The 14,788-nt window shown below is 42.1% G+C and overlaps 2 protein-coding genes across 2 annotated transcripts; one reads left to right on the forward strand and one right to left on the reverse strand.

Annotated features, from left to right (window-relative positions):
* Nucleotides 1–87: 87 nt before the first annotated feature.
* On the reverse strand, nucleotides 88–11,339 carry tprkb (Tp53rk binding protein). Its single transcript, NM_001146530.1, is given in 4 exon segments — nucleotides 88–314; nucleotides 10,626–10,802; nucleotides 10,902–11,024; nucleotides 11,134–11,339. Coding segments are annotated over 4 exon segments (567 nt in total). The 5' UTR covers nucleotides 11,320–11,339; the 3' UTR covers nucleotides 88–233.
* A 254-nt stretch (nucleotides 11,340–11,593) lies between these two features.
* On the forward strand, nucleotides 11,594–14,344 carry alg10 (ALG10 alpha-1,2-mannosyltransferase). The gene is made up of 3 exons (XM_014152771.3): nucleotides 11,594–11,958; nucleotides 12,315–12,512; nucleotides 12,984–14,344. The coding sequence occupies exons 1-3, from the start codon at nucleotides 11,794–11,796 to the stop codon at nucleotides 14,040–14,042; spliced, it is 1,422 nt and encodes a 473-aa protein (XP_014008246.1). The 5' UTR covers nucleotides 11,594–11,793; the 3' UTR covers nucleotides 14,043–14,344.
* The last annotated feature ends 444 nt before the right edge of the window (nucleotides 14,345–14,788 follow it).

Here is a 14,788-nt window from a genome sequence, read left to right on the forward strand (position 1 = left end):
AACCACTAAGGTTGGTACTCCTACGTATGTCACTTTCTAACCAGAGTCAACACTGCTGATGTGTAAATTAACAGTCATACGAAAACTAAAAATAAACATGTTTAATAACATATTCGAGGAGGAAAACATTTGATTTATGACATTGTGCAACAACATCAATATGAAACCCTCAACAACAACAAAAAATGATATAACATGAATGGTTCCATTTGCTGCCATGTCTTCTTGCTGAGCTACATGACATCTTTGGTTGCCATCCTGCAGACAACAGCGTCCAGTAGACACGTATCCTCCTGGGGTGTGGTTTTGTACAGCTGGAGAAAGAAAACAAGAGCATCAGTTAGAAATATGTATTAAAAGTGTCACTCCACAATGACACAATAGCTTACAGTACAAAATACAGACTTAAAAAAAGACATTGTGGACCAGTCAAAGAGAGTTGAGACACTAAAAGCAGTCAGTCAAACATGGTACAATATTTCATTTGGAGTCATTTATAATACATGACATAATCTATACATTATTGGTATCAGTTATTATACATTACGTAATCTATACACATGTATGCAGATGCAGCAGATAAAAGGACGTTTAGGTCCTTAAAAAGAAAAGTCTCTATTGGAGGATAAGGTGGCAGGCTTTGGTGCAATCATTTACATTATCGTTACCTGATAGAATCACACAATTTATTATTTTCATCTAGAACATTAAAATGTTTATTCCGGCTTGACAGTTGACTTAATAGATCATTCCTAATGTCGCTGTGTAACCTACAGTAAAGCAAGGCATGAGCTTCTGTTTTAATGGATCCATCGTTACAAAAAGAACAGACACGTTTATCTCAGGGAGCGTTTGTGTATTGACGAGTCTCAATCAGGGATGTCAACTGTTGAGGGCCCAAAAAGGTGACACTTTTTTTATTGTTCCACTGAAACATGCAAAACTAATTAACACATTTTAAGTTAGTTAATTAGTTTTAACTAATTAAACAACAAAGAATATGATCTACAAGATCAGTCTCTGTGTGTAAAATAAAAAGTGGTTAATGTGAATGAAACTCACAGCTAAAAAATGTGAAGAAAGCAATCCAATGTTATTTGTTGCCTAGACTTACTGCATATGACACTCAAGTCTTGATTAAAAAAAAAAAACAATACACTAATATTGCAGTTAGCCATGACAGCCTTTATAATAGAAAGTGTGTGACCACACACACATCTAAATATTGCACTTGGGAAAAAACATCTTAAAGTAGAAATAGAATGAAACAAACAATTCTATTTTTGCTGTATTGTCGTGGCCACTATAGTAGATATTGATCAAGTGCACAAAGCTACGTGTGCAAAAATAACATTCACAGAGTAAAACATTTAATACTCCCCCTCACTCACACAAAAGTGTAACTATCAAGTTCAACACAACAAAAGCAATATCTTTGGGCTGCACTGCACTGTATTACATTCTACACTTTCTGCCTGTGGACATCTGTTCTACAATGTGCCAGCAGAACATGATACCCTTTGTTGAGGTCGACCGATTAATCGGAATGGCCGATTAATTAGGGCCGATTTCAAGTTTTCATAACAAATCGGAAATCGGTATTTTTGGAAGCCAATTTTTTTTTTTTACACCTTTATTTAACTAGGCAAGTCAGTTAAGAACACATTCTTATTTTCAATGATGGCCTAGGAACGGTGGGTTAACTGCCTTGTTCAGGGGCAGAATGACAGATTTTTACCTTGTCAGCTCGGGGATTCAATCTTGCAACCTTACGGTTAACTAGTCCAACGCTCTAACCACCTGCTTTACATTGCACTCCACGAGGAGCCTGCCTGTTACGCAAATGCAGTAAGAAGCCAAGGTAAGTTGCTAGCTAGCATTAAACTTATCTTATAAAAAACAATCAATCAATCATAATCACTAGTTAACTACACATGGTTGATGATATTACTAGTTTATCTAGCCTGTCCTGCGTTGCATATAATCGCTTAGGTACACGTTGCTCCAACCATAAACATCAATGCCTTTCTTAAAATCAATACACAAGTATATATTTTTCAACCTGCATATTTAGTTAATATTGCCTGCTAACATTAATTTCTTTTAACTAGGGAAAATGTGTCACTTCTCTTGCAACAGAGTCAAGGTATATGCAGCAGCTTGGGCCGCCTGGCTCGTTGCGAACTGTGAAGATTATTTCTTCTTAACAAAGACAGCTGACTTCCCCAAACATGGGACGATTTAACAAAAGTGCATTTGCGAAAAAAGCACAATCGTTGCACGACTGTACCTAACCATAAACATCAATGCCTTTCTTAAAATTAATACACAGAAGTATATATTTTTAAACCTGCATATTTAGCTAAAAGAAATCCAGGTTAGCAGGCAATATTAACCAGGTGGAATTGTGTCACTTCTCTTGGGTTCATTGCACGCAGAGTCAGGGTATATGCAACAGTTTGGGCTGCCTGGCTCGTTGTGAACTAATTTCACATAACATTGAAGGTTGTGCAATGTAACAGGAATATTTAGACTTAGGGATGCCACCCGTTAGATAAAATACGGAACGGTTCCGTATTTCACTGCAAGGAAAAACGTTTTGTTTTCGAGATGATAGTTTCCGGATTCGACCATATTAATGACCAAAGGCTCGTATTTCTGTGTGTTATTATGTTATAATTAAGTCTATGATTTGATAGAGGAGTCTGACTGGGCGGTGGTAGGCAGCAGCAGGCTCGTAAGCATTCATTCAAACAGCACTTTCGTGCGTTTTGCCAGCAGCTCTTCGCTGTGCTTCAAGCATTGCGCTGTTTATGACTTCAAGCCTGTCAACTCCCAAGATTAGGCTGGTGTAACCGATGTGAAACGGCTAGCTAGTTAGCGGGTGCGCGCTAATAACATTTCAAACGTCACTCGCTCTGAGACTTGGAGTAGTTTTTCCCCTTGCTCTACATGGGTAACGCTGCTTCGAGGGTGGCTGTTGTCGATGTGTTCCTGGTTCGAGCCCAGGTAGGAGCGAGGAGAGGGACGGAAGCTATACTGTTACACTGGCAATACTAAAGTGCCTATAAGAACATCCAATAGTCAAAGGTATATGAAATACAAATCGTACAGAGAGAAATAGTCCTATAATTCCTATAATAACTACAACCTAAAACTTCTTAACTGGGAATATTGAAGACTCATGTTAAAAGGAACCACCAGCTTTCATATGTTCCCATGTTCTGAGCAAGGAACTTAAACGTTAGCTTTCTTACATGGCACATATTGCACTTTTACTTTCTTCTCCAACACTTTGTTTTTGCATTATTTAAACCAAATTGAACATGTTTCATTATTTATTTGAGGCTAAATTGTTTTTATTGATGTATTATATTAAGTTAAAATAAGTGTTCATTCAGTATTGTTGTAATTGTCATTATCACAAATAAATAAATAAAAAATTGTAAAAAAAAAATAATAATAAATAGGAATAATAATAATAAAAAAAAAATAATAATAATAATAAAAATAAAAAAATGGAAAAAAAGAAATCGGCTGATTAATCGGTATCAGCTTGTTTGGTCCTTCAATAATAGGTATCGGCGTAGAAAAATCATAATCGGTCGACCTCTAACCCTTTGTTGGCATAATTTATCTCTTTCAGGCAGAGAGTACACCTGGCATACCCCTTTTAATACATTGTATTGAAAGAAGGAAAGTGTGTGGCGTTTCTTTCACCTCGATAGTGGCATCCAGCTTAAGCCAGTGTCAATGCTGGGTGTAGCTGGTGCATGGAAGTCAGGCGCAGGAGAGCAGAGATGAGTGAACAAAGCACTTTACTGAGGCAATATTTTGAACAGAACGCAACCGCGTCACAAAAACAAATGCCCAAAGAACAAGTGAGACAGCACAAAGTACAATAACCAAGTACAAAGTACCGGCTGCCACAAAGCACGGGTGTAAAACAAAACCCGGCGCAAACCAGCCGGAAGCATGCCAACCTGACAACAAACAATACCCCACACAGACATGGAGGGAACAGAGGGCTAAATACACATAGTAATTATGAGGAGATGTAAACCAGGTGTGCAGGAAAACAAGACAAAACAAATGGAAAATGAAAAGTGGAGCGTCGATGGCTAGAAGACCGCCGAACGAACAAGGTGAGGGACGACTCCGACGGAAGTCGTGACAGCCAGGCCCAGCTCCAGCTACACTTGATCCCTGAAACCACTTGTTTAAGAAGCAACGCCTCATTTACACCCAATTCTCTCATTCTGAAAATTAACCACATATTGTAGAATACATTGGTTCACAGATAGTTTGTTAGCTAGTTAACATTTCACACAGATTGTCAGGGTCCAGTAAGCAACTAAGGCGTTATAACTTCAGGAACGACAAGGAGTCGTATACCAGTTAATACTATAGTGAATTGGTTAGGTTACTAACGTTAGCTCATCTGATGGTGTAACGTTAGCTAGCTAGCTGTCTGACTTTATTAGTCAGCTAATTTTCACACAATAAACTCAATAATTTGATCAGCTAAATTGGATAATGTTCCTCAACATTTCTCTGGCTAGCTAACGGAGAATTCGGTTTCCTGTTTCCGGTCACAACTTGCAGACTTGTTTACGCTGCTGTGCGTTTTGTTGCCGATCTTACTTTGCTACCTGACGGTTTTTTGCTTTTTCATTACCGTATATTTTTACTTTTTCCCCTCACTCAACTTTTTTCATTCATATTTGTACTTTTTCCCTCACTCAACTTTTTTCATTCAACTTTTTCACCCCGGAGGTTTTATCTGGACATGGTTCGTCAGGACTTCAAACAGCCGAAGCTAAGTAACATTAACATGATGCCTTCTAATTGCAGTCGTTGTACTTATAATATACAGGAGAACGCTCGCCTTACGGCAAGGATAGCTGTGCTGCAAGCCCAGCTTCAGACGCAATCGTTAGGCAAGGGTAATTTCAGTGTAGGAAAGGATGAAACAGCGTCTGTGCCACCAGTAAGTACAGATAGTAACGTTAGTATAAACCCCCTCGCACGGTCCCCGCAGCCGGACAACTTTCTCATGGCTTCTGGAGGGAAACGCTGTAGGAATGCTCAACCGGTGTCGCTTATTCAGCCGACAGAAACTTTCAACCGGTTCTCCCCATTAAGCGAGTCGGAGGCCAAGACTTCTCTGGTCTCTACTCCTCCCATTGTGGGGTCTGAGACGCCGACGGCTCCCACCATTAGCTCTGACAAATTGAAAACCCTAGTCATTGGCGACTCCATTACACGCAGTATTAGACTTAAAACTAATCATCCAGCGATCATACACTGTTTACCAGGGGGCAGGGCTACCGACGTTAAGGCTAATCTAAAGACGGTGCTGGCTAAAGCTAAAACTGGCGAGTGTAGAGAGTATAGAGATATTGTTATCCACGTCGGCACCATGTTAGGATGAAACAGTCAGAGGTCACCAAGCGCAACATAGCTTCAGCGTGTAAATCAGCTAGAAAGATGTGTCGGCATCGATTAATTGTCTCTGGCCCCCTCCCAGTTAGGGGGAGTGATGAGCTCTACAGCAGAGTCTCACAACTCAATCGCTGGTTGAAAACTGTTCTCTGCCCCTCCCAAAATATAGAATTTGTAGATAATTGGCCCTCTTTCTGGGACTCACCCACAAACAGGACCAAGCCTGGCCTGTTGAGGAGTGACGGACTCCATCCTAGCTGGAGGGGTGCTCTCATCTTATCTACGAACATAGACAGGGCTCTAACTCCTCAAGCTCCACAATGAAATAGGGTGCAGGCCAGGCAGCAGGCTGTTAGCCAGCCTGCCAGCTTAGTGGAGTCTGCCACTAGCACAGTCAGCGTAGTCAGCTCAGCTTTCCCCATTGAGACCGTGTCTGTGCCTCGATCTAGGTTGGGCAAAATTAAAAATGGCGGTGTTCGCTTTAGCAATCTCACTAGTATAAAGACCTCCTCCATTCCTGCCATTATTGAAAGAGATTGTGATACCTCACATCTCAAAATTGGGTTACTTAATGTTAGATCCCTCACTTCCAAGGCAGTTATAGTCAATGAACTAATCACTGATAATAATCTTGATGTGATTGGCCTGACTGAAACATGGCTTAAGCCTGATGAATTTACTGTGTTAAATGAGGCCTCACCCCCTGGTTACACTAGTGACCATACCCCCCGTGCATCCGGCAAAGGCGGAGGTGTTGCTAACATTTACGATAGCAAATTTCAATTTACAAAAAAAAAAAACAATGACGTTTTCGTCTTTTGAGCTTCTAGTAATGAAATCTATGCAGCCTACTCACTCACTTTTTATAGCTACTGTTTACAGGCCTCCTGGGCCATATGCAGTGTTCCTCACGGAGTTCCCTGAATTCCTATCGGATCTTGTAGTCATAGCAGATAATATTCAAATTTTTGGTGACTTTAACATTCACATGGAAAAGTCCACAGACCCACTCCAAAAGGCTTTCGGAGCCATCATCGACTCAGTGGGTTTTGTCCAACATGTCTCTGGACCTACTCACTGCCACAGTCATACTCTGGACCTAGTTTTGTCCCATGGAATAAATGTTGTGGATCTTAATGTTTTTCCTCATAATCCTGGACTATCGGACCACCATTTTATTACGTTTGCAATTGCAACAAATAATCTGCTCAGACCCCAACCAAGGAGCATTAAAAGTCGTGCTATAAATTCTCAGACAACCCAAAGATTCCTCGATGCCCTTCCAGACTGCCTCTGCCTACCCAAGGACGTCAGAGGACAAAAATCAGTTAACCACCTAACCTAACGGATAAAGCACTAAATAAACTTCAGTTAGTGCTAAATACGGCTGCTAGAATCCTGACTAGAACCAAAAAATGTGATCATATTACTCCAGTGCTAGCCTCCCTACACTGGCTTCCTGTTAAGGCAAGGGCTGATTTCAAGGTTTTACTGCTAACCTACAAAGCATTACATGGGCTTGCTCCTACCTATCTTTCCGATTTGGTCCTGCCGTACATACCTACACGTACGCTACGGTCACAAGACGCAGGCCTCCTAATTGTCCCTAGAATTTCTAAGCAAACGGCTGGAGGTAGGGCTTTCTCCTATAGAGCTCCATTTTTATGGAATGGTCTGCCTACCAATGTGAGAGACGCAGACTCAGTCTCAACCTTTAAGTCTTTACTGAAGACTTATCTCTTCAGTAGGTCCTATGATTAAGTATAGTCTGGCCCAGGAGTGTGAAGGTGAACGGAAAGGCTGGAGCAACGAACCGCCCTTGCTGTCTCTGCCTTGCCGGTTCCCCTCTTTCCACTGGGATTCTCTGCCTCTAACCCTTTTACAGGGGCTGAGTCACTGGCTTACTGGTGTTCTTCCATGCCGTCCATGGGAGGGGTGCGTCACTTGAGTGGGTTGAGTCACTGACGTGGTCTTCCTGTCTGGGTTGGCGCCCCCCCCCCTTGGGTTGTGCCATGGCGGAGATCGTTGTGGGCTATACTCGGCCTTGTCTTAGGACGGTAAGTTGGTGGTTGGAGACATCCCTCTAGTGGTGTGGGGGCTGTGCTTTGGCAAAGTGGGTGGGGTTATATCCTGCCTGTTTGGCCCTGTCCGGGGGTATCATCGGATGGGGCCACAGTGTCTTCTGATCCCTCCTGTCTCAGCCTCCAGTATTTATGCTGCAGTAGTTTATGTGTCGGGGGGCTAGGGTCAGTCTGTTACATCTGGAGTATTTCTCTTGTCTTATCCGGTGTCCTGTGTGAATTTAAATATGCTCTGTCTAATTCTCTCTTTCTGTCTTTCTCTCGGAGGACCTGAGCCCTAGGATCATGCCTCAGGACTACCTGGTATGATGACTCCTTGCTGTCCCCAGTCCACCTGGCCGTGCTGCTGCTCCAGTTTCAACTGTTCTGCCTGCGGCTATGGAACCCTGACCTGTTCACCGGACGTGCTTGTTGCACCCTCGACAACTACTATGATTATTATTATTTGACCATGCTGGTCATTTATGAACATTTTAACATCTTGACCATGTTCTGTTATAATATCCACCCTGCACAGCCAGAAGAGGACTGGCCACCCCTCATAGCCTGGTTCCTCTCTAGGTTTCTTCCTAGGTTTTTGGCCTTTCTAGGGAGTTTTTCCTAGGGAGTTTTTCCTAGCCACCGTGCTTCTTTCACATGCTTTGCTTGCTGTTTGGGGTTTTAGGCTGGGTTTCTGTACAGCACTTTGAGATATCAGCTGATGTACGAAGGGCTATATAAAAATACATTTGATTTGAAATTTGAATTCGATCCAGCTGGCAAGATACTTAACAATGCTAACAATTCTTGTTCCACCACACCTTCTCCCTCACCTCAAACTTTCCAAATGCCAGTTGTTTTTCGGTTACAGCTCATGAAGTATGCTTCAACACCTTCTCACCCCTGTCTCCGTGGTCAGGCTTCTCACCTACCTCTTCGTTATCGTTCAGGGGACGTGCTGCTGTAACTGGCAAACTGCCTTTCCACCCTCTGCTGTATTTCCAGAGCGAGCGCTGATGCTGCAACTAGCAAGTTGGTTGTCTCTTCGCTCTTCAGTCACATGCTGCATTCTTTTGTAATGTGAACGATTGGGTGAGCCTTGGACACAGCCAGAATTGCTCCAAACAGGCATCACTCACTCGCATACAAACACGCATCACTCGTTCGATTACAGCCAGTAGTGATCCAAAGCCCCTCTCCCAAACTTTTCTCATCAGATCTTCACTGTAGGTCACCTATTTTGGATTCAAAACTGCGAATTTCGCCGAAAGGTGACTAGTTTGCATCCCTGCTCAATACCGAGAGGGGCCACTCCACATCTACATTTCCCAAAAGAGCTTCAGTATTGCTTAGATAAAACTGTACTTACGCAAGGTTCCATCCCAAAAGTGCATTTAAAAATCAGTTGGTGACACTTTAGTTCTTCACTCTCCAAAAGTACTAATTGGAAAACATTTCAGTCATTTCTGACACTGTCAGTATCAGTGAAATGAGTCATATGAATGGAGTTGAAAAAGGCTTTGACAAGGTATAGAAAAAATGTACTTGCCATTGCAACATCACAAGCCCATAACAAAACACGTTTACAGAGACGTACATTTGGCAAAATGTCTGCCATTTCTTTCAAATACATACAGATATTCAGACCCCTTAACTTCCACATTTTGTTATGTTACAGCCTTATTCTAAAATGTGTTCAATTGTTTTTTCCCCTCATCAATGACATTTCTGAAAACCTGTTTTTGCTTTGTTTGCAAATATATTTAAAAAAAAACATAAATATCACATTTACATACGTATTCAGACCCTTTATTCAGTACTTTGTTGCACCTTTAGCAGTGATTACACGCTCGAGTCTTCTTGGGTATGATGCTACAAGCTTGGCACACCTGTATTTGGGGAGTTTCTCCCATTCTTCTCTGCAGATCTTCTCAAGCTCTGTCAGGTTGGATGGGGAGCGCCGCTACACAGCTATTTTTCAGGTCTGTCCAGAGATGTTCGATCGGGTTCAATTCCGGGCTCTGGCTGGGCCACTCAAGGACACTAAGAGACGCAAGCCACTCCTGCATTGTTTTGGCTGTGTGCTTAGGATCGTTGCCCGGGTGGAAGGTGAACTTTTGCCCCAGTCTGAGGTCCTGAGCACTCTGGAGCAGGTTTTCATCAAGGATCTCTCTGTACTTTGTTCTGTTCATCTTTCCCTCGATCCTGACTAGTCTCCCAGTCCCTGAAAAACATCCCCACAGCATGATGCTGCCACCACCATGCTTCACCGTAGGGATGGTGCCAGGTTTCCTCCATGCCAAAGAGTTCAATGTTGGTTTCATCAGACAGAGAATCTTGTCATTTAGGTGTCTTTTGACAAACTCCAAGCGGCCTGTCACGTGCCTTTTACTGAGGAATAGCTTCCATCTGACCACTCTACCATAAAGGCCAGATTGGTGGAGTGCTGCAGAAATTATTGTCTTTCTGGAAGGTTCTCCCATCTCCACAAAGGAACTCTGGAGCTCTGTCAGAGTGACCATCGGGTTCTTGGTCACCTCCCTGACCAAGGTCCTTCTCCCCAGATTGCTCAGTTTGGCCAGGCAGCTCTAGGAAGAGTCTTTGTGATTCCAAACTTCTTCCATTTAAGAATGATGGAGGCCACTGCGTGCTTGGGGACCTTCAATGCTGCAGACATTTTTTGGTACCCATCCCCTTATCTGTGCCTCGACACAATCCTGCCTCAGAGCTCTACGGACAATTCCTTCGACTTCATGGCTTGGTTTTTGCTCTGACATGCCCTGTCAACTGTGGGACCTTATATAGACAGGTGTGTACCTTTCCAAATCATGTCCAATCAAATGAATTTACCCCAGGTGGACTCCAATCAAGTTGTAGGATCTCAAGGATGATCAATGGAAACAGGATGTACCTGTGCTCAATTTTGAGACTCATAGCAAAGGGTCTGAATACTTATGAAAACAAGGTATTTATGTTTTTGACTTTTAATAAACCTGTTCTCACTTTGTCATTATGGGGTATTGTATGTAGATTGCTGAGGATTGAAAAAGAATAGGGGTCTGAATACTTTCTGAAGGCACTGTATATATTATATTAGTGTGAAAGAAAAACATGACCAACCTTTTTGACCTTAGCAGTGTCGGTCAACATGGAGACATCTTCAATTGGGATCTGTTGTCCATCCACCTTGGCAATGATGTCAGTCATGTGCTGCGTCTCCTCTTTGAGATGGACTAGAACTATGAGAACAGCACTGTCACTGTCTGACATCCCAAACCTCTTGAAGGCCTCTGAAATCTAAAGGAAAACATGTGTGAAAGACATTGGGATGGGATATTACTTTGAAAGGAGTGTCAACATATATGTGTGTGTGAGATACATTTAGAGGCTACTTACATTATTAGTGGGTGAAAGGTTGTAGATGATTTCGGAATATAAACTCCTTGTCTTCATTTTTCCAGTACTATGTAAATGGACTGCCTTGTTTGCTGCCACTAGCACTTGGAAGGGGTTCACTATCTGCAAACATTTCAAATAATCCGTTTGTGGATCATTACATCAACTTCAGTCAAGCATTCATACATTATATCAAACCAACATTTCTAGCTAGCTAGCTACATTGTCTCACCATAGACGGGTTTATCAAGGCACCATTAATCTTTCCTTCCATGGCATTTTTCCTCAATTCTGCAGCGTTTTTGACATCTTTGAATAGTAACTGAGTTACAGTACGATCAGGAAAGAGTTCCAATTCTTGAGTTGAATACATAACTGAAGAAAAACGAATTTGTGGATAAAAAAAAGACTCCAACATTTCAGTTAGACCATCTCACGTGGTTAAAAAAATGAAATACACAGGGAACAAAAACAAAGTAACACAAATAATCTGAAAGGTTCCGGTTTTACACGACAAAAAATATTTATGCTGTACCTAATAATTGTCAATACTTATGAAATAAAATATATTAGATATATGCTCGCATTTTTAAAACGATTGTACAACAAAGAAGCAATTCAATAATTTGTGAAGTGATACTGATAGGAACTTAGAATTTTAAAACAGCTTCTGTACGGACTACCTTCCACTGACGGGACCACCAAACTGTCAAAAAATGTAACTCTTCCGTTCGCGTTTTAGCTAGATTAAAATATCTGTAATTTTATTGTCATTTTATATACATTTCATCCGTAGTTAACATGAAATTAAACGTATGTTGCGTACACCATATATAAGTATCTAGCGATTTTTAGATTGATTTCCGCGTTAGTTCGGAATTTCTAGGTGAAGATGGAGAAATTCGAAGGGTACATTTTCACTGCTCTCTGCAGCACCAACTTTTTGGTTTCGTGTCTCCTGTTCTCCAAAATAACTCGGGTGCAAAGGGAGCCCTACATGGACGAAATATTTCACGTCCGTCAAGCTCAGAAATACTGCTACGGGAAGTTCAACGAGGTATCATTTTGCTCTGTCAATGAAATTTCCTTGATTTTGTTACATTGTTTGCTTGTTGGATTAACGCAACGCTTGTCCTTGGAATATTGTGACAGATTGCTAGCTAGACTTTTTAACCCTTAGCTAATCCATCTGTGACTATGAACACAGACAGATTAGTGACTCGCTAGTCATTATTGTGGATACCATGCCGGAATCCTGAAAAGCATTGTAATTCTGCAGTGGTATATAGCCCTATATAAAACTAAACCATTTGGCATCTGTCTCTAGTTTAAATAACATGAACCCTTTTAAATTCAATGCTGTAGTAGAGGCTCTTTTAACGGGATATTTTTCCTTTATCTTTGTTGTTCCAGTGGGACCCAATGATCACCACGCTTCCTGGCCTGTACCTGGCGTCAGTGGGCGTGATCAAGCCAGTGGTGTGGCTAGTGGACCTCACAGGGAAGGTAGTGTGTTCTACCGCAATGCTGCGCTTCATCAACCTCCTCTTCAACTGTGGCATCCTCTACCTACTCTATCTCATCATCTGCAAGCTCCACCTTAAAGAGAAGGTAATAATGTTATTACATTTTATAACATCCCCAAGGGTGGCCAGCTCCTGTTCTGGAAAGCTTCAATGTGTGCACTAGCATTTGTGATTTGGTATATTTTTCATTAATTGTGTTTAGTGCTGTCAGCCAAATCTGGTTGGGGGAGTAAAGGTTGGGTATATTGAGCAATATGTTAGAATGTTTTGTTAGGATTCATTCTGGATCTATGTCAATGATTTGTTTTAACTTGGGTGAAAAGGAAGTTAGTGTTTAAATATATTACATTTGACCCAAAAAATATGTAAAGTGCTTTTATATTGTACTAAGCTTTGATTTTATGTAGACACATGGCTTTTGCTCCAGTACAACTTTTACTCACCTTACGCAAATAATGTTGGTATAAATTAAGACCTTGAAAAAAATTATTGAATGCCCTTAAAGCTTCAATTGCATTCATTTTGTTAGTCATAACAACCATGGTTTCTCTTTCAGACTAAGACTGCCTCCCGCAGAGTTCTCTCTGCCCTGTCCCTGTCCACCTTCCCCGTGCTCTACTTCTTCAACTTCCTCTACTACACAGATGCCGGATCTACTTTCTTCATTCTCTTCACGTACCTCATGACCCTGTACGGCTGTCACAAAGCCTCGGCACTCCTCGGCGTCTTCGCCATATTCTTCCGCCAGACAAACATCATCTGGGTGGCGTTCTGTGCCGCCACGGTGGTGGCCAACAAGATGGATGAAACCTGGAGGACGGAACAGTCGAAGAAGAAGGATGACAAGTCGCCCTGTCAGATACCTTTCTCCGTAAGTGGGGTGAGGAGAGTGATGCGTTTCCTGTTGGAATTCTTGACCACAGCCAATCACGTGAAGGCTGTGACGCTAGTGGCGTGGCCGTACATTCTTGTTGCCGTGGGTTTTATCACGTTCATCGTGCTGAATGATGGGATCGTAATCGGGGACAGAACCAATCACGAGGCCTGTCTCAACTTCCCTCAGCTCTTCTACTTCTTCTCCTTTGCCCTCTTCTTCTCCATCCCCACGTCGCTGTGCTACCACCGAGCTCTCCGCTTCCTCCAGACCCTCAAGAAGCAGCCACTGCTCTACTTACTGATCACAGGACTCTGCCTGCTCCTAGTGTGGAAGTTCACCTTCGTGCACAAGTACCTCCTGGCTGACAACAGACACTTCCCCTTCTATGTGTGGAAGAGGATCTTCCAGAAGCACGAGGCGGTGCGTTTTGCTCTCATCCCGGCATACGTGTTTGCAGCGTGGAACTTCATGGACACTCTGAAATCCCGGTCGTTGTTCTGGATCCTGGCATTCCTGGTGTGTCTGCTGGCGGCCACAGTGCCTCAGAAGCTGCTAGAGTTCAGGTACTTTATTGTTCCGTACCTGCTCTACCGCCTCCACATGCCCCTGCCCTCCCTCACCAGACTGGTGCTGGAGTTCCTGCTCTATACAGCCGTCAACGCAGCCACACTCTACATCTTCGTCAACAAGACTTTTCAATGGCCAAATAGTCCGGCTGTACAGAGGTTTATGTGGTAGCCTGACCTGAACAGGAGGAACCCAGTCATTTGGAAAAACTATAGGTTATACTTTTTCTATTTGAAATGAGTAGGGCCAGGAGTTTTTCCTGTTGTGATGAGATCATGCTCAGGAAAACCCCCCATGGCCCTACATGTGAGAGAATGCATTTCATGTGAAAAATACTTTGAAAAGCACAAGAGGTTTATAATGTACATTTGAACTGTGACTTGTACATTGAATTATGTCATTTGGATGGAGGAAGAGGCCAAAAAATATAAAAGCCATATTGTAAAGCAGCGATCTGTGTATTATACTGTATGGTTTAAAAAAATGAAATGTGTTTTCTGCAAATGAAGAACATTCATGACTTATTTTAATTGAACTCTATGGTAGAGTTATACGTAATGATGTGGCTCTCTTTGTAAACATACAACATCGCTGACTGTATTCAAATAAATGAATTAGTCTGTATTTCCCTATTCTATACTGGGAATAGCATCCATAAACCATGTAAACAAACATCTGTGTTTACATTCTGCTGCAATATTCTGAAGAGTGAAGTCGTGATATACAATGGGTTATAATCATCCTTTTTCTTTCTACTGTATTTTAGATTCTCAATCTTGCCCCCAACTGCGATCCCTTGAATAATGTTCTTGAACTTCTTTGTGTTTCTTGAGTGTGGTTGGTTGCCCTAAAATTCCAGAATCCTTCTCTGTCCTTTAGGCCTAAAATATCATGCAGTAGCTTAACTATTCAGTCAA

The sequence above is a fragment of the Salmo salar genome, chromosome 17 (assembly GCF_965601325.2).
Source record: "Salmo salar chromosome 17, fSalSal1, whole genome shotgun sequence".
Taxonomy (NCBI): Eukaryota; Metazoa; Chordata; class Actinopteri; order Salmoniformes; family Salmonidae; genus Salmo; species Salmo salar.